The sequence below is a fragment of the Aethalodelphis obliquidens genome, unplaced genomic scaffold, assembly GCF_003676395.1.
Source record: "Aethalodelphis obliquidens isolate GAN/ISIS:26980383/991018 unplaced genomic scaffold, ASM367639v1 scaffold5, whole genome shotgun sequence".
Taxonomy (NCBI): domain Eukaryota; kingdom Metazoa; phylum Chordata; class Mammalia; order Artiodactyla; family Delphinidae; genus Aethalodelphis; species Aethalodelphis obliquidens.
In genome coordinates this window covers 65,152,968-65,179,054 of record NW_020837949.1, presented here as the reverse complement: position 1 = coordinate 65,179,054, position 26,087 = coordinate 65,152,968, and the positions used below count along the sequence as shown (strand labels likewise).

At 39.4% G+C, this 26,087-nt stretch overlaps 1 protein-coding gene across 1 annotated transcript in view; it reads right to left on the bottom strand.

Moving 5' to 3' along the window:
* SCIN (scinderin) overlaps window positions 1-26,087 on the bottom strand; it is an 80,307-nt gene that overhangs the window by 2,378 nt on the left and 51,842 nt on the right. The window contains exons 10-15 of the mRNA XM_027102548.1: window positions 20,181-20,271; window positions 14,782-14,952; window positions 11,503-11,680; window positions 11,082-11,203; window positions 8,197-8,274; window positions 6,447-6,507 (exon numbers count right to left, since the gene is read on the bottom strand). Coding sequence (XP_026958349.1) covers window positions 6,447-6,507; window positions 8,197-8,274; window positions 11,082-11,203; window positions 11,503-11,680; window positions 14,782-14,952; window positions 20,181-20,271 — 701 coding nt within the window. The remainder of the gene's footprint in view (window positions 1-6,446; window positions 6,508-8,196; window positions 8,275-11,081; window positions 11,204-11,502; window positions 11,681-14,781; window positions 14,953-20,180; window positions 20,272-26,087) is intronic.

The following is a 26,087-nucleotide window of genomic DNA, read 5'->3' as shown; positions in this document are numbered from 1 at the left end:
TTTTTTTTTTTTTCCCTTTTTCTCCTTTTGTGAGTGTGTATGTGTGTGCTTCTGTGTGTGATTTTTTCTGTATAGCTTTGCTTTTACCATTTGTCCTAGGGTTCTGTACATCCGTTTTTTAAATTTTTTTTTAACTTTTTAAAATTTTTTTCTTAGTAATTATATTTTACTTTAATACCTATTTTATTTTATTTTATCTTCCTTCTTTCTTTCTTTCTTTCTTTCTTTCTTTCTTTCTTTCTTTCTTTCTTTCTTTCTATCCATTTTTTTCTCCCTTTTATTCTGAGCCGTGTGGATGAAAGGCTCTTGGTGCTCCAGCCAGGCATCAGGGCTGTGCCTCTGAGGTGGGAGAACCAAGTGCAGGACACTGGTCCACAAGAGACCTCCCAGCTACACGTAATATCAAATTGCAAAAATCTCCCAGAGATCTCCATCTCAACGCCAAGACCCAGCTTCACTCAACAACCAGCAAGCTACAGTGCTGGACACCCTATGCCAAACAATTAGCAAGACAGGAACACAGCCCCATCCATTAGCAGAGAGGCTGCCTAAAATCATAGTAAGGCCACAACACCACAAAACACAACACCAGACGTGGACCTGCCCACCAGAAAGACAAGATCCAGCCTCACACACCAGAACACAGGCACTAGTCCCCTCCACCAGGAAGCCTACACAACCCACTGAACCAACCTTAGCCACTGGGGACAGACACCAAAAACAATGCAAACTACGAACCCGCAGCCTGCGAAAAGCAGACCCCAAACACAGTAAGTTAAGCAAAATGAGAAGACAGAAAGACACACAGCAGATGAAGCAGCAAGGCAAAAACCCACCAAACCTAACAAATGAAGAGGAAATAGGCAGTCTACCTGAAAAAGAATTCAGAATAATGATAGTAAAGATGATCCAAAATCTTGCAAATAGAAGAGAGAAAATAAAAGAAACGTTTAACAAGGACCTAGAAGAACTAAAGAGCAAACAAACAATGATGAACAACACAATAAATGAAATTAAAAATGCTCTAGAAGGGATCAATAGCAGAATAACAGAGGCAGAAGAACGGATAAGTGACCTGTAAGATAAAATAGTGGAAATAACTACTGCAGAACAGAAAAAAGACAAAAGAATGAAAAGAACTGAGGAAAGCCTCAGAGACCTCTGGGACAAAATTAAATGCACCAACATTCGAATGATAGGGGTCCCAGAAGAAGAAGAGAAAAAGAAAGGGACTGAGAAAATATTTGAAGAGATTATAGTTGAAAACTTACCTAATATGGGAAAGGAAAGAGTTAATCAAGTCCAGGAAGCACAGAGAGTCCCATTCAGGATAAATCCAAGGAGAAACACGCCAAGACACATTAACCAAAGTATCAAAAATAAAATACAAAGAAAACATATTAAAAGCAGCAAGGGAAAAACAACAAACAACACACAAGGGAATCCCCATAAGGTTAACAGCTGATCTTTCAGCAGAAACTCTGCAAGCCAGAAAGGAGTGGCAGGACATATTTAAAGTGATGAAGGAGAAATACCTACAACCAAGATTACCCAGCAAGGATCTAATTCAGATTTGATGGAGAAATTAAAATCTTTACAAACAAGCAAAAGCTAATAGAATTCAGCACCACCAAACCAGCTTTAAAACAAATGCTAAAGGAACTTCTCTAGGCAGGAAACACAAGAGAAGGAAAAGACCTACAATAACAAACCCTAAACAATTAAGAAAATGGTAATAGGAACATACATATCGATAATTACCGTAAATGTAAATGGATTAAATGCTCCAACCAAAAGACATAGACTGGCTGAATGGATACAAAAACAAGACCCGTATATACGCTGTCTACAAGAGACCCACTTCAGACCTAGGGACACATACAGACTGAAAGTGAGGGGATGGAAAAAGATATTCTGTGCAAATGGAAATCAAAAGAAAGCTGGAGTAGCAATTCTCATGTAAGACAAAATAGACTTTAAAATAAAGACTATTACAAGAGACAAAGAAGGACACTATATAATAATCAAGGGATTGATCCAAGAAGAATATATAACAATTGTACATATTTATGCACCCAACATAGGAGCACCTCAACACATAAGGCAAATACTAACAGCCAGGGCTTCCCTGGTGGTGCAGTGGTGGTGAGTCCGCCTGCTCATGCAGGGGACACGGGTTCATGCCCCTGTCCAGGAAGATCCCACATGCCGTGGAGTGGCTGGGCCCGTGAGCCATGGCTGGTGAGCCTGCGCATCTGGAGCCTGTGCTCCGCAATGGGAGAGGCCACAACCGTGAGAGGCCTGCGTACTGCAAAAGGAAAAGAAAAAATACTAACAGCCATTATAGAGGAAATTGACAGTAACACAATCATAGTAGAGGACTTTAACACCCCACTTTCACCAATGGACAGATCATCCAAAATGAAAATAAATAAGGAAACACATGCTTTAAATGATACATTAAACAAGATGGACTTAATTGATATTTATAGGACATTCCATCGAAAAACAACAGAATACACTTTCTTCTCAAGTGCTCATGGAACATTCTCCAGGATAGATCATATCCTGGGTCACAAATCAAGCCTTGGTAAATTTAAGAAAATTGAAATTGTATCAAGTATCTTTTCCGACCACAACGCTATGAGACTAGATATGAATTACAGGAAACAATCTGTAAAAAATACAAACACATGGAGGCTAAACAATATACTACTTAATAACCAAGAGATCACTGAAGATATCAAAGAGGGAATCAAAAAATACCTAGAAACAAAAGACACTGAAAACACGTTGACCCAAAACCTATGGGATGCAGCAAAAGCAGTTCTAAGAGGGAAGTTTATAGCAATACAATCCTACCTTAAGAAACAAGAAACATTTCAAATAATCAACCTAACCTTACACCTAAAGCAATTAGAGAAAGAAGAACAAAATAACCCCAAAGTTAGCAGAAGGAAAGAAATCATAAAGATCAGATCAGAAATAAATCAAAAAGAAATGAAGGAAATGATAATTAACTTAATTGTGATTAAAAAGATCAATAAAACTAAAAGCTGGTTCTTTGAGAAGATAAACAAAATTGATAAACCATTAGCCAGACTCATCAAGAAAAAAGGGAGAAGACTTAAGTCAATAGAATTAGAAATGAAAAAGGAGAAGTAACAACTGACACTGCAGATATACAAAGGATCATGAGAGATTACTACAAGCAACTCTATGCCAATAAAATGGACCACCTGGAAGAGATGGACAAATTCTTAGACATGCACAACCTTCTAAGACTGAATCAGGAAGAAACAGAAAATATGAACTGACCAATCACAAGCACTGAATTTGAAACTGTGATTAAAAATCTTCCAACAAACAAAAGCCCAGGACCAGATGGCTTCACAGGTGAATTCTATCAAACATTTAGAGAAGAGCTAACACCCATCTTTCTCAAACTCTTCCAAAATATAGCAGAGGGAGGAACACTCCCAAACTCATTCTGTGAGGCCACCATCACCCTGATACCAAAACCAGACAAAGATGTCACAAAGAAAGAAAACTACAGGCCAATATCACTGATGAACATAGAAGCAAAAATCCTCAACAAAATACTAGCAAACAGAATCCAACAGCACATTAAAAGGATCATACACCATGATCAAGTGGGGTTTATCCCAGGAATGCAAGGATTCTTCAATATACCCAAATCAATCAATGTGATACACCATATTAATAAGCTGAAGGAGAAAAACCATATGATCATCTCAATAGATGCAGAGAAAGCTTTCGACAAAATTCAACACCCATCTATGATAAAAACCCTGCAAAAGTAGGCATAGAGGGAACTTTCCTCAGCATAATAAAGCCAAATATGACAAACCCACACCCAACATCATCCTCAATGGTGAAAAACTGAAACCATTTCAACTAAGATCAGGAACAAGACAAGGTTGCCCACTCTCACCACTCTTATTCAACATAGTTTTGGAAGTTTTAGCCACAGCAATCAGAGAAAAATAGAAATAAAAGGAATCCAAATCAGACAAGAAGAAAAAAAGCTGTCACTGTTTGCAGATGACATGATACTATACATAGAGAATCCTAAACATGCTACCAGAAAACTACTAGAGCTAATCAATGAATTTGGTAAAGTAGCAGGATACAAAATTAATGCACAGAAATCTCTGGCATTCCTATACACTAATGATGAAAAATCTGAAAGTGAAATTGAGAAAACACTCCCACAAAAAGAATAAAATATCTAGGAATAAACCTACCTAAGGAGACAAAAGACCTGTATGCAGAAAATTATAAGACACTGATGAAAGAAATTAAAGATGATAGAAATAGATGGTGAGATATACCATGTTCTTGGATTGGAAGAATCAACATTGTGAAAACGACTCTACTACCCAAAGCAATCTACAGATTCAATGCAATCCCTATCAAACTACCACTGGCATTTTTCACAGAACTAGAACAAAAAGTTTCACAATTTGTGTGGAAACACAAAAGACCCCGAATAGCCACAGCAATCTTGAGAAAGAAAAACGGAGCTGGAGGAATCAGGCTCCCTGACTTCAGACTATACTACAAAGCTACTGTAATCAAGACAGTATGGTCCTGGCACAAAAACAGAAATACAGATCAATGGAACAGGAGAGAAAGCCCAGAGATAAACCCATGCACATATGGTCACCTTATCTTTGATAAAGAGGGCAAGAATATACAGTGGAGAAAAGACAGCCTCTTCAATAAGTGGTGCTGGGAAAACTGGACAGGTGCATGTAAAAGAATGAAATTAGAACAATCTCTAACACCATACACAAAAATAAACTCACAATGGATTAAATACCTAAATGTAAGGCCAGACACTATAAAACTCTTAGAGAAAAACATAGGCAGAACACTCTTTGACATAAATCACAGCAAATTCCTTTTTGACCCACCTCCTAGAGAAATGGCCATAAAAACAAAAATAAACAAGTGGAACCTAATGAAACTTAAAAGCTTTTGCAAAGCAAAGGAAACCATAAACAAAATGAAAAGACAGACTTCAGAATGGCAGAAAATATTTGCAAATGAAGCAACTGACAAAGGATTAATCTCCAAAATTTACAAGCATCTCATGCAGCTCAATATCAAAAAAACAACCCAATCCAAAAATGGGCAGAAGACCTAAATAGACATTTCTCCAAAGAAGATATACAGATTGCGAACAAACACATGAAAGAATGCTCAACATCATTAACCTTTAGAGAAATGTAAATCAAAACTACAATGCAATATCATCTCACACTGGTCAGAATGGCCATCATTAAAAAATCTACAAACAATAAATGCTGGAGAGGGTGTGGAGAAAAGGGAACCCTCTTGCACTGTTGGTGGGAATGTAAATTGATACAGCCACTATGGAGAATAGTATGGAGGTTACTTAAAAAACTAAAAATAGAACTACCATATGACCCAGCAATCCCACTACTGGGCATATACCCTGAGAAAACCATAATTCAAAAAGAGTCATGTACCAAAATGTTCATTGCAGCTCTATTTACAATAGCCAGGACATGGAAGCAACCTAAGTATGCATCAACAGATGAATGGATAAAGAAGATGTGGCACATATATACAATGGAATATTAGTCAGCCATAAAAAGAAAAGAAATTGAGTTATTTGTAGTGAGGTGGATGTACCTAGAGTCTGTCATACAGAGTGAAGTAAGTCAGAAAGAGAAAAACAAATACCGTTTGCTAACATATATATATAGAATCTAAGAAAGAAAAAGGTCATGAAGAACCTAGGGGCAAGACGGGAATAAAGACACAGACCTACAACAGAATAGACTTGAGGATATGGGGAGGGGGAATGGTAAGCTGTGACAAAATGAGAGAGTGGCATGGACATATATACACTACCAAATGTAAAATAGATAGCTAGTGGGAAGCAGCCGCATAGCACAGGGTGATCAGCTCAGTGCTTTGTGACCACCTACAGGGGTGGGATAGGGATGGTGGGAGGGAGGGAGACACAAGAGGGAAGAGATATGGTAACATATGTATATGTATAACTGATTCACTTTGTCATAAAGCAGAAACTAACACACCATTGTAAAGCAATTATATTCCAATAATGATGTTAAAAAAAATCTAAGTTATCACAGATATGGAGGTTTTACTATTTCCATAATAAAAAAGTGTTTAAGTGAATTAGAAATTTTCAGAATAAATTGATATAATTACATCCTAAATTAGATAACAAAATATGTTTTCCTTGTTCCTTTTCTGAAATTCTTCATTTTAAAAAAATTCCATTACTCTTTAGTTCTGAATATGAAAGCTAAGATTCTTCTTGGTTTTGATATGTGGTTTTGGAGGATGTGGTGAAAAGAGAAGTCAGGAACTTGGTAACACCTGTTCAGAATTACTGTCATAATTCCCCAGGGTATCTGGCTTACCCGACTTCAGAGATTCTGATTTCTCAACTTCATTGGCATCTTTTCCAATCCAAATAAAAATCTGAAAAATGAAGCAATAATAATACACATTGTTTTGGGAGTGTAGATGTGGTGCAAGCCTTATGCAAAGTGCTTCTCATACAATCCCACTTAATCTTCACAGCAACCCCAAAGTCAGGGGTGTGGAGATGGAGGTGCAGAGAGGTTCAATCACTTTCCTAATGTATACACTTACTAAGAGACCCTAAATTTATATCCAGCCAGTTTGACTCCAGATTTCACATTCTGGTATTTTAAGTTTATGTAGTGTTTTCTAGTTATTAAGTGAGCTTTCCTTAAAACCACACATTGGCTGGTTTTTTGCACCCAACCCTGGGGTGTGTAAGGCAGTCAGTATCCCCATACTATTATCCTGGGGGAACCATATGTAGCTTGTTTGTGGGCACCCCAGACTCCCTTTAGGATCCCCTAACTTAGTCCTAGGGTTCTTGTCCTATGGTATTGTATCCTGTCACACTTTGGTAAAAGTGCTATAATGTTTAATATTTAAATACTGATTCTTAAAAACAGATATATGTTCTGTATGTACCCTTCTTGTCAAATGTGTAGGTTTTCTGCTTCAATGATGAAAAATTCTCCTGAATTCCCTTATATTTAAATCACTTTAAAATCACTTGTTGGCAGAGAAATTTTGGTCAAATTAGTTTTGATTACATTCTAATGCATACTGAAAGTGCTAGAATATTTGCTTGCAGGCACAGAACAAACCATGACAGCATGGCCATGTAAATGAAAAGTATGATTGAAAAACAAATGAAATGTAGTACAGGAAATATTCTGAAATATCCATGATTATGGAAGCAACAGAGCTCACTACAAATGGAAAAGATTAAATTCTTCTGAATAAGGAAACATTCTTATAATTCTTAAATACACAAAGGTGTTTTATTGACATAAGGTTTTAAATTTCATATCTAGAAATAAGTGATCCATTCACTTAGGGAGAATCTGTGACTAGACCCCAAACTCAAATATGGTAATTCTAGACCAAGAAGCTAAGTTGTAATATAACTGAATGACTTAGCAAGTAAGAACAAACCTAAAAGTAACAAGTCTCTGTGGTTGACTCTAAGACTAGGCCTAATTCAGATAAATGTTTTATAATTGTTCTATATGATTTAGCTCCTAATATATTTATTTTTCCCTTTCACAGGAGAAAAAAACTAACAGATGTGACATATAAAATTGCCATTGATTTTCTATCAAATAAAGATATATACATAACAGTAATATATTTTACTGTGTAGATTCAAAACTATTCTGTGTCTATTCCTTCCCCAGGGAAGGGGTCTCCTAGGACTTTTTGTCAAATTTCAAGAGAAATTCTGAATATTTTGGTCTTCCTGAGGCATCGTACCCCCCCATGCACTGCAACCAACTAATGCGTTTATTAAATGAGTGGATGAATGAATGTATGAATAAATTAGGAACGAGTGAATTTTACAAATAAATGAAAAGTAGGGTTTTTTTTGGCCAAAGCTGTACAGCCAAAGATGGTAGCCGTGGAATTATTTCCATATTCAGAAACCAACTTGCCACACTGGTTTTATTTTTTGCCAAACTGTGGAGAGTTTCTTTTAAATACAGCCTAAATCCATGGGTCCGTTTATTACTAGACTTGCTATTTCTCAAAGCAGGTTGTGTCAGGTCCCAACTATAAGTACACTCTCTTCCTGTTCCACTCTCTTACCTGTTCCCAAGCATCTAGTAACATGACATCATCTTCTGCTAAATCATCCTGGGTGAACTCTCCTGGAACCTCTTCAACCTGAAATGTATAAAAAAGCTTTATGACCAAGCAGTTAAGCAGTGATTTTTCTAATATACGGGATATAAACGCCTTGCATTATTTGGAGCACAGCAAAAAAAAAGTTTGGTAGCCATTTTTTTCTTCCTTTTGGGCAGTTAAAGATTTAAATAATTGTTTATCTGTTTAATCAGGTATCACAAACTCAGGGCGTCTTATTTGGGGAGGACAGTGCTTAACATAAACATTGCATATGGCCTTAGAGAGGCCATGTACAGTCAATCTGGCCACAGTTGTTTCTAATTCCACTTCCTTATGACAAGTTGCTTCACAGATTTCTGTTGCCTTCCTAGTTCCTAAAGATATTTAAGTTTATGATCTGGATATTAAATCGTCTTTCATTTTGTAGGTCAAGATTATTTTAATAAAATCAGTAAGTCTGGTCATTTTTATGAATCAATCATTTTCCATAAGATGATATTATAACAATATTCCATATGCAAAGCTTCATTATTTTTATTTTAAATGGGTTAAATTGTGTTCTCTGTAGTTAACATTAAAGGGTAATGGGGAGGGTTAGTTTAATGCACCCATTACCAGCAGGCATGCATTAATCTAAAGTTCAAATTTTTAAAAGAATTCTGGATGAAACCCCCCCTGATCATTAGGAAGGTATGGTAGATTGGATTATGGTTTGCTCCTTCCCTCTACTGTGTGACTCTGCAGGTGAAGTTGACTGTGGCCTTGCCCTTGTCATACTAGCAAATGCAACTCAGGGGCCCTCCTGTGCTCCTGGGCTCTGTCCTGGGAAGAAGAGGCATGACCCCAACCTGAAGCCCCCTGAGCATGACAATACCTGTTTGTTGTAATCTGATTACATTTTGAGATTGTTACACAAAAAACAAACAAACACTAACCATTTACAGAGGGCAAATTTGTTTATATTTTCTTTTTACAGAATAATTACCAATTACATAATGCTTAAAAAAAGCAAAAACCTTAAATATCACTTACTTCATGCCTGGCACTGTTGTATATATGCAACAACTAATTTAATATTCACAACAACCCTATGAAGTAGGTACTAGGATTATCCCCATTTTTCAGAGGAGAAAATTATAGCACAGAGAGGGTAGGTAACCAACCTAGGGTCACACAGCCAGTAAATAATATCACCAAGTAAGTGATATCAAACAGGCAGAATGGTTCTAAAAGCTGTGCTTTTAACCAATAGGCTCTGTCTTGTATGAATCTACATGTCTAAAGCCTGCTTTCTGATGATGAGATCAAATACTTGTTAGTAACACTCCTTTTCCTTAAAATGTGAAGGGATTAGCGTTCCAAATATCAAACAAGAAAATGAGTAGGTGTAAAGGAAAAGTATATTTCTCTTAAATATGTGAATGACAAAACCCAAAACTAATAGATTTTTTTAACCTAAGAACAAAGCCTAGGTGTTATTTTTTTAATATATATGTCCATTGGAAACAAACATGTTATTTACAGCATTATTAGTAGATAATACTAATAAGAAATTATAGGAGCATACACTGAAAAAGCCATTGTTTGGATGCAATATAAAATCAGCAGTCAAAAGAGTAAAACAGGGCTTCCCTGGTGGCACAGTGGTTGAGAGTCCGCCTGCCTTTGCAGGGGACACGGGTTCGTGCCCCGGTCCGGGAAGATCCCACATGCTGCGGAGTGGCTGGGCCCGTGAGCCATGGCCGCTGAGCCTGCGCGTCCGGAGCCTGTGCTCCACAATGGGAGAGACCACAACAGTGAGAGGCCCGCGTACCGCAAAAAAAAAAAAAAAAAAAAAGAGTAAAACAACAGATTTTTCTGACAGCAAGTTTATAAAATATATGGATTTCCTGCAAAGTAGGTGAACAACTGTGGTGCCCAACCACCTAATATTTATCACAATCCACCATTTAAATCTTTAATTTTTAGGTCAAATCACATGTAAGCTTCAAGTGTGGTTCACACATGAGCAGTTTCTTCTTCAAAGCATTTTATCTCAAGCATGCAATGTACCTGGGAAAATACTTACTAAATTGTCATGTGTGCATTGAAAAGTAAAGCTTGTATTTACTAAGACTTGGTGACCAAATCTTTAGTTCAGATTTTATAAGCAAGGAATTTGTTCTTTAAATGAAAGATTTACACAAAAACTTAGTATGTCAAACAGAGAAAGCAGAATTTTTGATTAAACTGAGATGAGGGGCCACAGCCCAGGATATTTTAGAGACCCATAGACAATCACTCTTGTACACAAATACTTTGAATTGCCTAGAATTCAAAGCTTGTGAATGGGACTATGACATAAAATATTCCTGCTGATTTCAGTTAATTTGCAGGTGTGTATATAGCTTTCTGTGATTCTTGCCCAAGGATCATATTTCCATAATATTTTTTATTGCGTCAACATGGTGAAACTTTTTATTCCCGTGGGAAACTGCAGTGTAAAATTGACATAGTTTGATCAGAGAAACCACTATTGTTGCGTACAGAAAGCATCAAACCATTAAATAAGCAAATCCAACCACACGCATATTCGTACCGAAATGACCACATGCTGACACTGGTGCAAAGTAGCTGATATATTTAAGAGCAGCTTGATCAATACAGTACATTACAGTATTCCGATGCTTTCACGTCCAGTACGTCACTGGCTCTTAAACCAACCCTGCGTGGAGCAAAGATTGTCACCTGTGGTTTGCAGGTAAACTAAAACTGAGAATCAGGGCAGGAACGCGTTAGAGCAACACAAGTATGCTTCTCTCTCCCACTGCTGCTGATTCTACCCCAGGGTTTCACGGGACACTTACAATGAATCTTCCAGTTTTGTTGGAGCAGGCGTAAAGCCGAGGTGGATGGTCTTCAGCCTGGGTTTCTAGCAGGGGAGAGGTCTGGTAGTCTTTTTTCCCTCCAAGGGAATTCCAAAACTCCTCTGTGGAAAACACAAGTTAGCCAGTGCATTTTCAGAAGCATATGGTCGGTACTGCTTTACCTTAACAAATAATCGTATCTCACCTCAACTTCACTGTTAAGAAGTTACTTAAATAGAGCAGGAGAAGTTACTTAAATATAGTTGGTACCATCACCCACTTTTGCAACTAGTGAATGGGTTCTTAATGCCCTACAACCATTACAAAGTTCCTATTTATGACAAAAATAAATAAATTACATGATTAGCAAGTATGCCAAATATAAGTTCTGGCTAGTGTCCTTGGCCTCACCTATACACACCTGGCTCCTCGCCTTCCTGAATCCTCGTGGTTTTACATTTGAGGACACTTGCCACATACGCTGCTCCCTTCTCCTCCTCCTGGCTGGCCCCTTTTCCTCTCCAGATGTAGCCATTATTTTGTCGTAGTTTCAGGACAAAAACATCTTTGGAATTCAATGACTTTGCATCAACATCTACCTAGAGTATGAAGAAAAAGAACACAATGATGTAAATTCATTGCTGCTCCCTCAATAAACATGTCCAAGAAGCTGCGACAGTGCCAACCCACCTACAGACTTCTGTCCTGACCCAGGATATTAATTCAGGAGGCACTAGGACACGCCTAGGGGGTTAGAAACATTAGGAGCACATCGCGCTGTGTCACTTTAACGCTCACCCGCCCGAGGACAGTAGCACAAGGCTCTGAGAATAAAATAAGGCAAACTCAAGTGATACATAACAAGGATAATATTCAAAGAGACCGCAAGAAGGAGGATGGGCTATAATTGATGTTTGGAAAGAGGCTGAAAAGAAATATACGTTTATATTCACAAATGATAAACGTAAAGCACAGTGTTCAGTTTTTCTCTCCCTCCACTAAGAGGTTTGTCAAATAATCCAAGGGACACAGAAAAATCATAAAACAGGGACTGGGATTTAATACAAACAAAGAGATAATAACATAGATTCACTGAAAGGTTCTCCAGGCTCAGATAAATTATAGCTCAAATTATAAGAGACTGTTTATAGGGGGTTAAAAATACAGCACTGACATACCCTCTTCCTTTCAACCGAGAAGCTGTGGACACCGTCTGGGATGAGCCAGATGAGCACAGCTCCAGTCAGTGTGGCTGCAGAGTGAGTGAGAGGCACCTGGCTGAGACCAGACTCCAGCCTGAGGGTGAGGCTGACAGTGGAGCATCGGGGCAGAGACAAGGCATGTGCGGAGTCTCAGGCTTGGGCATGAGTCTGAGGTCCTACGATGGGCTTGTGCCTTTGACTGCGTCTATGACCTTGTCATTTTGTGTCTCTGCACTGGCCTCTTTGAGACCCTCTGTCTGACTATAGGATTGTATGATTGTGACAGTATGCATATGACTTTCTGTGGGACTCCATGTGAGGTGTGCTAACAGGGAGATGAAGAAGAACCAGGAAACAAGACTGTGATAGAGCAGCCATGAGAGAGGAAGAAATCAAGAGTGTGGTGGCCTGAGGGCAAGTGAAGAGAGTGCCTCAAGAAGGAGCTGGCGATCGGCTGTCCAAATGATGCCGTTTGACCAACTGTGGCGAGCTGCCAGAGGAAGGCATCAACCATGTGGAGAGTTGGGTTTCACCAGGTTCGTCAGGACCCTGTCCCCAGAGAGGGCACTAGAGGAGCAACGAACAGCTGCTAGAAATTTTAAAGATGTGTCCCAGGTGTTGGGAACACTCAGAGAAGTGCTTATCATCCTCTTTCAGTAGGAAGGAGGCTCCATGGACCAAGCTCAAAGGAATCTATCAGATGTGATGATGGAGATTTACAGGAACTATGACTTCCAATTTCTAATCCAAATGTCTCCTTACTGGTTCAGAGGAAAGAGCTTGGATGATGGAGAGACAGGTGACAAGAGGTCCATGCCCAGACTGGTGTGGGATCCTGGCGGTAGTTCCAAAATAGAACATAAGAAAGCTTTAGCCTCCCAGGAGATGAAAACAGAAAGCCTTATAAACAATGTTTCGACTAGCGCATTTCAGAGAGGCTAGGAATGCAAAGGCTGGTTTGGGAGGCTGCAAGAAAATAAAGAATCTGCATCGCAAGCAGCTCACGATGCCCCTTAAAGAAATACCCACTGGGAAGAGACCAGGACCATAACGATTCTCCTTGACTCTTGCACCTGAAATCAACTGAGAGGGCCTGTAGATGAAGGCTTCACCGTCCATTTGACAGATTAAAAAAAGTAGTCATAATTGAACACGTGAGAATCCATGCACAGAATGTTCTGGATGAGATCAATACCTAATGGCGTTTAAATTATATGACTGAATGAGATCACTCTGAAGAGGGCCAGGACTGAGCCTCGGAGGGTTCAGGAGCTTAGAGGACGAGCAGAGGAAGAGAATCCAGCAAAGCTGGTTGGGAGTGCGAATACTCTTCAGAAGAGTGGCCCTCAAGTGTGGAAGAAATCCTGCTAAGTGAGGGGTTCCAGAAGCCTCGTAAAAAGATAGCGTTCTGAGAAGACAGAAAAGGGTGGCTCTAGCAAATGCTGGCAGGAGGCTGAGAAAAGCGGGGTCAGACATGAGGCTTTTGACGGCGAAAGGCAGGGCTTTGGCAAACTAGATAAAGCCCATCCGGCTGGAGGGGCAGGAGGGGACGACGGAGTGGAGTCCAGTACAGGACCACAAGTGTGAGATGAAGTGGAGTCAAGACACAACTGTTGGATGAGAGGAGCCAAAGTGATGGAGACGGTGAGACAACGACTGAAGCCACCAAACAATAAGAGGGGAAGGACCGGACCGGGAGCTCAGCAGACGACAGCACAGGGGGATGGGGGAAGGAGACGGATAAGAAGAAGTCAAAAGGGCAAGGGTCGAGCAAGGAGGGGACCCCCCCACCGGTCCCTGGTCAGCGGGCACTGGGGGAAAATACAACTTCCACTTGAGAAGGCTGTATGGGAATCTGCGTCCTCAGAACACAGCCACGGAGCAAGAAGGCGGGGTGGCTTAGAGAACAGGTTGAGGGGGGAGGGATGCTGTGACCCACCTGGTTTTAAGGGCTCAGCTGAACAACTTGGCAAATGGTCCAGGTTTGGGGACATACAGAGAGTGCAGGGCAGTTAGGGGTGACTTGGGAGACTTGGGTTTCAACGGTGACTAAGGTGACCGGGTTATGAAGTGTGATGAATCCTACCTGAAGTCAAAGCTTGCTTTCCATGGTCCTCACACTTGTACAAATGAGGGCCCTCCCTCTTGAATTTTCCTAGTGTGGTCACCTGACCATCTCCCTCAATCCATCTTCCCCCAGGCCTTTCAAAACAGAGCTTAAGCTGCCTCACGCCTTTGACCACTTGATTTGTTACATTATTCTTAAAATTCATTTGTTTTGTTATAAGCTGGTTGAAAAATATGAGAGGCCTGGTATCTGAAGTTAACTTTTTACTTGATTCTCCTGCTTTTAATATTTTTTATGGTGAACGCTGGATTAATTATAGAAATGAAGGGGGTTTACTTGCCAATTTTTTTAAAGACTAGTATTTGTTGATGGCTCAGGTCCACTGGGAAGCCCATGAGCAGGGCAGGTTTTACTGAATGCATGATGTTACCTCCACAATTCTGGTGATCGATGCCAGGTTTCTTCGGACTTGAAAGAGGCGTGTAGGGGGGGCCGGCACCTGACCTCCTTTCTTTGATGTTCCGTTCTTGTAAATAATGAGCGGTTTGTCTTTGAACAAACTCAGCAGGTGAGCAGGTTCTTTGCCTTGGGAGACTCGGATCTGGGGGCGGCGGGGATAAAAGAAATTAATAAAGAGTGCAGTGAAAGAAGGCCATATTTCCAAAGGCGTTCTTATTTTTCTCTTTGAAAACAAAATTAAAAATATATAAAAAGTCAAAAAAAATATAAAAAGTCAAGAGCAGGAGGAACGATGAATCAACAGAAAATATAGGTTAATGATAATCAAACAGAGCTTCCTCACTGACTTAGGAACCATTCGTTACTCCAGACACAGCACCTTCTCGGGGGACACAGCACCACACTGCACCACTTTCTGCTTCCAGAAAACACAAAGTTTCAAGTCTGTTCATCTACATCTCCAAAAGGGGGAAAACAACGAAGTGCTGATGTATGCCGTCTTCTATGAAAATTACTCTTTTTTTACAAGGGCACCAAGCTTTCCAGATGTTTAGGGGTATACCTGTCTCTCACGTGTTTTGGATCTCGTTCAGTAGGTTAGGAGATGTGCATTCATTCAAATTCTTCCAAAAATAAGACAACACGAAAGCATACTCATTCTTTTTACATCCCTACCACTGTAAGATGAAAAAAATCATCGTAATCTGGGGATGAATAAAGATTTCAATCCAAACATCAAAAACTGACAAAAATAAACAGAATAGACTGTATACTTTTTAGCTTACCTATGGAAACGGTACTAGTAGATTTGCTTAATATAAGCTGTTTTTAAAATACAATATCAGAACTTTTCAGGATAAGGAAATGGAAGAAAATAAATGGCAAGTTATTTAATTTCACCTACTAGTTTAACAACAGATACTGGATCAGATCCGAATTTCCTATCCCTTGCACAATCTATTGATGCATGTATTTACATAAAGAGTTCAAATTTTGTGTCACTCTCCTGTTTTTTTAAATTATTTGCCCTATGCTAAAGTTGAAATATCTCTCCTACCCTGGTCTGTCTTTTTCTAGAAGCCAAGTGAATGGGAATGCTGATGCACATACCATCATAGGGAAGCCTAGGGAGCACTGAGAGTAACTAACTCCACAAATATCTTTCAACTAGTAGACATTCAAATAAGCGAGTAACAAGTTAAAACGTCTTTTGAGTCACACCCCAAAGCATGGGGTGAGGTTAGCTAAGAGCTCCTAAAACTGCCGTTGGCTTAGCATTTCCCATAACATTGAGAAAACTGCAAGCGCCAACATGAAAGAAAGAGGGCTACTGATTAAGGCCCATTCTCCACTGCGAAATGAAAATAAGAGATAGAAAGGTAAACTGAAAATTTTTCAGTACTGTTAATACAGACTACGAAGGAATGTTTAAAACAGCAATTCAGGACTTTATTTATGCATTGTTGTAAACCACCGCCATCTTGTGGTGAAACTAAGCATTACCATTTCATTGCCATTTTAGGATTCAATTGGCTGACACTGGAAATTCATTCATTGGGTATATCAAATATTTAACTGTGAAATATAGAATTTATAAGGCACAGGGCCTTATCCTCAAAGTTTTTGCATGATTTGGTAATCACTACTTGAAAGATCAACTAAATGACATAGATGATGTCAGTTCTTAGAAATATTTCATTCAAGAAATGAATATAAACTCTATGCCAATAAAATGGATAACCTGGAAGAAATGGACAAATTCTTAGAAAGGTATAACCCTCCAAGACTGAACCAGGAAGAAACAGAAAATATGAACGGACCAATCACAAGTAATGAAATTGAAACTGCGATCAAAAATCTTCCAACAAACAAAAGCCCAGGACCAGATGGCTTCACAGGTGAATTCTATCAAACATTTAGAGACGAGCTAACACCTAACTTTCTCAAACTCTTCCAAAATACAGCAGAGGGAGGAACACTCCCAAACTCATTCTACGAGGCTTCCATCACCCTGATACCAAAACCAGACAAAGATGTCACAAAGTAAGAAAACTACAGGCCAGTATCACTGATGAACATAGATGCAAAAATCCTCAACAAAATACTAGCAAACAGAATCTAACAACACATTAAAAGGATCGTACACCATGATCAAGTGGGATTTATCCCAGGAATGCAAGGATTCTTCAATACATGCAAATCAATCAATGTGAAACACCACATTAAAAAATTGAAGAATAAAAAACATATGATCATCTCAATAGATGCAGAAAAAGCTTTTGACAAAAATGAACACCCATTTATGATAAAAACTCTCCAGAAAGTAGGCATAGAGGGAACTTACCTCAACATAATAAAGGCCATATATGACAAACCCACAGCAAACATCATTCTCAATGGTGAAAAACTGAAAGCATTTCCTCTAAGATCAGGAACAAGACAAGGATGTCCACTCTCACCACTATTATTCAACATAGTTTTGGAAGTCCTAGCCATGGCAATCAGAGGAGAAAAAGAAATAAAAGGAATACAAATTAGAAAAGAAAAAGTAAAACTGTCACTGTTTGCAGATGACATGATACTATACATAGAGAATCCTAAAGATGCCACCAGAAAACTACTAGAGCTAATCAATGAATTTGGTAAAGTAGCAGGACACAAAATTAATGCACAGAAATCTCTTGCATTCCTATACACTAATGATGAAAAATCTGAAGAGAAATTAAGGAAACACTCCCATTTACCAGTGCAACAAAAAGAATAAAATACCTAGGAATAAAACTACCAAGGGAGACAAAAGACCTGTATGCAGAAAACTATAAGACACTGATGAAAGAAATTAAAGATGATACCAACAGATGGAGAGATATACCATGTTCTTGGATTGGTAGAATCAATATTGTGAAAATGACTATACTACCCAAAGCAATCTACAGATTCAATGCAATCCCTACAAATTACCAATGGCATTTTCTACAGAACTAGAACAAAACATTCTTAAAATTTGTATGGAGACACAAAAGACCCCGAAGAGCCAAAGCAATCTTGAGGGAAAAAAACGGAGCTGGAGGAATCAGACTCCCTGACTTCAGACTATACTACAAAGTGACAGTAATCAAGACAATATGCTTCTGGCACAAATACAGAAATATAGATCAACAGAACAGGATAGAAAGCCCAGAGATAAACCCAAGCACCTAAAGTCAACTAATCTATGACAAAGGAGGCAAGGATATACAATGGAGAAAAGACAGTCTCTTCAATAAGTGGTGCTGGGAAAACTGGACAGCTACATGTTAAAGAATGTAATTAGAACACTCCCTAACATCATACACAAAAATAAACTCAAAATGGATTAAAGACCTAAATGTCAGACCAGACACTATAAAACTCTTAGAGGAAAACATAGGCAGAACACTCTTTGACATAAATCACAGCAAGATCTTTTTTTGACCCACCTCCTAGAGTAATGGAAATCAAAACAAAAATAAACAAATGGGACCTAATGAAACTTAAAAGCTTTTGCACAGCAAAGGAAACTATAAACAAGACAAAAAGACAACCCTCAGAATGGGAGAAAATATTTGCAAATGAATCAATGGACAAAGGATTAATCTCTAAAATATATAAACAGCGCATGCAGTTCAATATTAAAAAAAAAAAACAACGCAATCCAAAAATGGGCAGAAGACCTGAATAGACATTTCTCCAAAGAAGACATACAGATGGCCAAGAGGCACATGAAAAGCTGCTCAACATCACTAATCATTAGAGAAATGCAAATCAAAACTACAGTGAGGTATCACCTCACACTGGTTAGAATGGCCATCATCAGAAAATCTACAAACAACAAATGCTGAAGCGGGTATGGAGAAAAGGGAACCCTCTTGCACTGTTGGTGGGAATGTAAATTGATATAGCCACTATGGAGAATAGTATGGAGGTTCCTTAAAAAACTAAAAATAGAACTACCATATGATCCAGCAATCCCACTACTGGGCATATACCCAGAGAAAACCATAATTCAAAAAGACACATGCACCCCACTGTTCACTGCAGCACTATTTACAATAGCCAGGTCATGGAAGCAACCTAGATGCCCATCGAGAGACAAATGGATAAAGAAGATGTGGTACATGTATACAATGGAACATTACTCAGACATAAAAAGGAATGAAATTGGGTCATTTGTAGAGACATGGATGGACCTAGAGACTATCATACAGAGTGAAATAAGTCAGAAAGAGATAAAAAAAATATCATATATTAACACATGTATGTGGAATCTAGAAAAATGGCGCAGACAAACTGGTTTGCAGGGCAGAAATAGAGACACAGATGTAGTGTACAAACGTATGGACACCAAGGGGTGAAAGCAGGGGTGGTGGTGGTGGTGGGATGAATTGGGAGATTGGGATTGACATGTATACACTAATATATATAAAATAGATAAGTAATAAGAACATGCTGTATAAAAAATAAATAAAATAAAATTCAAAAAAAAGAAATGAATGTAATAGTTCATGGGGAACTTCATGGGGAGTTAGTGCATTTACAGAATTCAATCATGTTGTTAATTTGTTAATTAACAATTTAAAAAGTTAGGTTTTTTTTTTTTTTTTTCGGTCCGCAGGCCTCTCACCGTTGTGGCCTCTCCCGTTGTGGAGCACAGGCTCCGGACGCGCAGGCTCAGCGGCCGTGGCTCACGGGCCTAGCTGTTCTGCAGCATGTGGGATCTTCCCAGACCGGGTACGAACCCGTGTCCCCTGCATTGGCGGGCGGACTCTCAACCACTGCGCCACCAGGGAAGCCCAGTTAGTTTATTTCTTAAAAGTTAATATGCACCTTTAAATTTAGGTCTAACTTGCTTTATTTAGGAACTAAAATCCAAGATGGAAAGAAAAACAGCTGGAAGACCAAATTCACTCTCCACATCTCAGTTTTTATGTACTAAAGTATTGGACTTACTTTTCTAATTACTTTCTACCTTTGAAGAAGCCATTACACATTTATGAAGATTTGAAAACTTGAAAGTGATCACCTGGGAGTGATAACTCAGGTAGAACAGTTTTAATAGCAAGTGGCTATCATTGATCTGATATGATTCTAAAGGAATGATTCTTTGGGGCTCTTAAATCTGTTAATAGTTTATTTTTGTTTCTGTTTTTTAAATTTTATTTGCTCCCTCTTTTCCAGAATCTGAGAGAACGAGTATGGCATGAGAATAGGAATACTTAAATTCTAAAATGAAAAAAATATAATATTTAGAAAGGGTCAAATTCCCATCCCAACTTGGGAAAAGGGTTTTAACTAGACACTGGGCTAAGAAAACTTTAACTTGTATAAGTTTTGGGGTAAAAATATCCCAACCTGCACAGCCTGTCCTCCAAGGGATCTATCCAACTGAACGGTCAGGAATGCGGAAGTCGTCAGCTCATCCCTCGTGGCATTTGCTCCTTGCCTGGTGGAACCAAAGTAAAATAAATTAGTTTGTATTTAAGTTTTAAGATCTTCTAATGTAGGCATTTCAAGCAGAAACTTAAGTTATTATGAAAGATCAAGAAGAAACCAGCTGTTTTGACATGATAAAGCCATAGAAGTTATTGTTTTTTTAAAGTACTTAACTAACATTGAGCCATGAACTATCCCATGTATTGTTTAGAACTACATATGATAAGTATCTTTAATCTCCATTTCATAGGTCCATTTTTAGTTCCATAATTACTCCGCTAAGTAGTCAATTCTGTCTGATTTCAAGTTGGAGGTGCCTATTTTGGGAAACCATCTTCACAGTGAAAATAATCCATTTGAGTAGAATATGAGCCAAATCTATTAGGCTGGATATTAGAAGTACTTTATCTTTCCATGAATATTTGGTGATCATAGTAACAAATGTGTGGACCCAGAAAAATCAAGAAAATAATCATCAGAAGTAGGCAATGGTGAAGCCCCATTTTGTCACTCTAGCAATTCTTTAAAGGAATTTTTAATAAAACCGTAAAAGAAGCTAAACTACCAGTGACCCAGAGAAAGATCAATGAATCGGGTCTTCCCTGGTGGTCCAGTGGTAAAGAATCCGCCTTCCAATGCAGGGGACACAGGTGCGATCCCTGGTCGGGGAAGTGGGATCCCACATGCCACAGGGCAACTAAGCCCGTGCGCTACAACTACTGAGCTCACGCCTCAATGAGAGAGCCCGCATGCCACAATCTACAGAGCTCATGCGCCCTGGAGCTGGTGCGCCACAACTAGAGAGAGAAATCCTGCACACCGCAACTAGAGAGAAGCCCACGTACTGCAACGAAGACCCAACACAGCCAAAAAAAAAAAAAGAGTCAATGAATCAATTCATCCAGTTCATTTGCAACTTCTCTTTCTAGGGTAGCTTGTGGCTATAACTCCAATCACTGGCTTAACTTATATAGCAACCTCTGGGAGATCTGCTTGTTTGATGACTTTGTGGGAGGGAAAAGCCAGTGAAAGCACTGAGCATTGATTGGAGCCACTCCTCCTATCTTTGTGTGACTAGAAGAACACTAATCCTGGAACTGGATTTTGAAAATTAATTATATCCTTTCTTCTGAAGGTTTGAGAGTGAGCTACCTGTTCCATACCAAGAACAGGTTAACGATAGCCTCCCAACCTGGGCAACACACACAGACACACCCCCCAAAACACAGAATTCAGGGAGTATGTCTCATTTATCTCAGAATATTTCATTGAGCCAACAGAGTCAAGTGATTGATATAAAAATGTCCTACAGTGGGGTGCAAAAAAACGGAAAGATATGCTCATGTCAGGCATACGTTTAAAAAAATAAAAAATGCTTTTCATAACAAAGGCACCCATAAAGATACAGTCTTTTAAGGCTAATAGCCTAAATTTTCCATGAGCTTATCATGCTAGCAAACACTTCCGGGAGCCACTGGGAGCACCGACTGGGGTGTAACACAGAGCTGAGGAAACACCAGGGTCTGTTATCGCCTGTCCTTCCTTCCTCACGTCTGCAACTTCTTGGATGTTTCTTCATTTCCTTTTTTTTCTGCAGGAAAAAAATTCAACTAACTAATAGACTACATCACCAAACTTTTGTCACCATTTTACTGTTTTTTTTCCTGGAGTATTTCAACCAGCAAAACTGAAAACCCTCACCAAACTTTTGCCATCTGACACTCTTAATAAATATTTCACTGTTCATCTCGAGCCCTTCTTCCTCTTCATGCCAAAGTGACTCATGCTTCCATCCACACAGATTCAAACCAATTTGCTTTATTGATCTATGACCCAGGAGGTCAAGGACTCCTCTAATTTTGAAATCCTGTGCCTAAGGGGAAAAAAAGCAATCTACTTTGATATGATTTCTTCTTTATACATCTGTGGTGCTTGTTACTCATTAAAAATAAATGCTGCATGAAAATGGAATTTACTGCTTCAAGTGACTCATCATTGCCATTGTTCAAAGTTTGTTCACTTTCAACTACTTGACATTTCAGAGAAAGATCACTGCTGAAATTATTTTTCTCCTATCATTTTAGAATATAAGTGGTTTCAGAAATAAAGAGACAAAGTGATTTAATTCTAGTTTGTCACCTTCAACTCTGCTTCTTGGATTTAACCTATTTACGTCCCTGCATTGAAATTATCACATAAACTGGAAAGCTGTTTAATTTGAAAGCTAGTCTTCAAGAGGCATTTTCTAAATGCCTCTTTGCTACCTTTTCAGAAGTTTTCGAAGTTCTGCAAACCATACAATATTAACAAACTGACATATTTAACATCCATGATATTAAATGACAAAAACTCACAAGAGGACTCAAGCATCTAACTTATATTCTTGATATCTCAAAAAGTCATACATTCTCATCACAGAAACCTTGAACACATCAAACTGAAAGAAGAAAACTAAATGACCCCCTCCCCCAGCCCCAGTCCTAGCCCAAAGGTCATGACTATTAAAAATGTGACATATTTTCATCTTGTTTTTCTCTTTGATTACTTTACAGTGAGGACCAAACTTGTCCTCCTCCTAAGTTCCTTATCTCAGCGAATAAAACACTGCCCGCCTGTGCACATACCAGAAATCTGGGGCCACCCTTGACTCAGTCATCTTCTCCGTTCTCTGTAACCAGTCATTCAGATGTCAACTCGTTAATACTTTGCACACTTGCTCATCCTTTCCCTCCCTTACACTGAACTCTGGCCATATCATCATTCAGTTGGATCATTGCAACAAATTCCAAATGGCCTCTCTGCCATCAATCTCCCACCAGTCCATTCTTCAGATGTTAACCAGAATAATTTCTCTAAGATGGAAACCAATCATGTCACTCCCCTGTGCGAACTCTTTGACTGGCTCCCAATGCCCTGAAAATAAAGTTCATCTTCCCCAGGATAGTCACAAGGCCATTCACTATCTAGCTCCTTCTAATTTCTCTGGTTTTATCTTTTGCTCCTTAACTTTGCTCTAGCCATATATCATTACTAACCGAGTAGAGCACGATTTTCCCTGCATTGCTAGGAAAAACTTCCCTATTTGCTTGCTTTCATTGCTCCCATTTTTGCTCCCACTTAGATGTCGCTTCTAAGAGCCCTTCACCAATAGCCTAGGAGTTAGCTTGAGTGTCTGTCCCTAATTCCCCAAAGATCACTCAGCTTGGTTTTATCTTTTTTTTTTTTTCTGTTTTTTTTTTTTTACGGTGTGCGGGCCTCCCACTGTTGTGGCCTCTCCCGTTGCGGAGCACAGGCTCCAGACGCGCAGGCCCAGCGTCCACGGCGCACGGGCCAAGTCGCTCCGCGGCATGTGGGATCTTCCCGGACCGGGGCACGAACCCATGTCCCCTGCATCGGCAGGCGGACTCCCAACCACTGCGCCACCAGGGAAGCCCTTGGTTTTATCTTAAACCCTTCATATGTCATTGAAATGCCTGATAACCATCTTTCTCTCTTTAAAGTATAAATTCTTGGGCAACGTTTTGGCTTTTTTTTTCCACCACTGTATCTTTAGTATCTAGCTCAGTGCTTGGCACATAGAAAGCGCTCTATGAATACTTTCGTATGGTTGAAGGAATAGCTACTGCGTTTAAAATTTACGACCTGATTTAATCTGCTTTAGTTATATCCACATAGCTATTGATATGGATTACAAATTGCTAATTCCTCAAAACATTCTCTTGAATTACTTATTTAGTCTTTCTTCTTTGATCTGAGTGCTACAATTAATTATATTTTTTACATACCAAAAAGAATTAAGAGGAAGAACAAGAAACAGAATGTAAAAGAAAAGCTGACTCGGAACAATAAATTTATCCCTACAAATGCCACGCTTTGCACACACTTCTCTGAATTAAAATTTTAGAAAAGGAAATTGCAAAATAAGGACACAACTTCTACCAAGGTATAGCTGCACACAGGCCTTAAAGAGAGCTGCAGATCAAGGTGTGAAATGTTGCTTCACCAGTTACAAGAGTTGTGACCTTGGGTTAAATTACTTAATCTGCCTAAGTCCTCCTTCCTTTTTTTTTTTGTGGTACGCGGGCCTCTCACTGTTGTGGCCTCTCCCGTTGCGGAGCACAGGCTCCGGACGCGCAGGCTCAGCGGCCATGGCTCACGGGCCCAGCCACTCCGCGGCATGTGGGGTCTTCCCGGACCGGGGCACGAACCCGTGTCCCCTGCATTGGCAGGCGGACTCTCAACCACTGTGCCACCAGGGAAGCCCATCCTCCTCCCTTTTTTATCTTACCTTTCACTTGAAAATAATCTGGTTGTGAGGAAGAAAGATAATATATGGAAACATCTAGCACTTTGCTGGCACAAACATGCTGCTCAAATAAATGGTTACTATGAAGATGGCATCTTAAACATAGAGCTAAATAGCTAAATACATTCATCTGTGACAGGATATGATGTGACTGTGGAGTCAGAAATGTCCCTGGACACAGTGGTTCTCATTAATGCCACAGTGTACATTAGAATCTCAGGAGTCCTACCACCACCTTTATTTGGTATAAAGTGGGGGCCAGGCGTTTGGATTTGTGAAAAACTCTCCAGGTTAGTATGTGCAGCTAGTGTTGGGAACCACTGCCTAAGGCAGTGCCTGTCAATCATTAAAGTGCATATGAATCATCCTGAGATCTTGTTCAAATGCAGGTTCTGCTTTAGTGGGTCAAAGAGAGGGCCTGACATTTTTCTAACCAGCTCCCTAGTGATGCCCATGCTTTTGGTTCACAGACCACCCTTTGGGTACCAAGAACTATGGGATAGGGAAAATCATCTCATCTCCTTTACTTGGTTAAGCTCAAGGCACTGGCCAGTATAAGTGTTAAGTGGTCACACTGTGTGGACAGATGTCTCTGTCATCTGGTGGGACGCTCACCAGAGAGAAATGTCACGGTATCAGCAGACACCTAAGTCTGCATACGTTCAATATGTTCCCTGAAGATTGCCATCACCATGTAGGCAAAGGCAGGATCCTGCTTCACCCTTGCACCTTTGGCCTACAGCCCTCAGCTTTAAGATCTTTTTTGAAAATTCTTTTATTTTTCTCAGTCTTCTCAGAAATATTCTACTTTTCCTGATTTCACTTAAAAAAAAGTTTGAGAATCCCACATTGCATGATTTGTTGCAGAATCCCTGTCCCTTTGGAAAAGTCCAGCATGCTATGTGTACTTCACTTACTTGGTTGGACACTCCGCATTGGCAATGACTCTCTCTAAGTAAACTTAACCTTCAATTAACTCAAGTCATTATGCAAAAACCATACGAGATACGGATGCAATGGCATTTTTCTTCATTACTGCTATGAATTTCATGAGGACAAGGAATAAGCATGCATCAATTTGAGGTCTCTGGAGTATGAAATAGAATCATAAATTATATACATGCCTTAGAGGATTTGCATCATTGAAATGTTGCAGCTCCAATCAAGATGGGCTCTGTGAATTTTAACAAGAAGACATGGCACCTGATGCCAGCTGGAGTGTTAGCTTGCATAGGAGATGAGTTATTCAACTGTATATCCACTAAAGGAACACTACCCTTGGGCTATCAAAACCTTTCTCCTAGATTAGAAAGGATGACACTTATCTAATCCCTCCTGCTTGTGGACAGCAGCTACAGAATACAGTCAAAATCATATCGAAAGAATACTACTTGCATGTTATACAAACCTCCCTGGCGTATTTATAGGATAATTCTACCCCCTATTGCATGGAATTTAATGAAATTTAACTTTGGAGCAAAATGTGACCTCTATGGAACTTGAGATCTTATGAAAGAGGG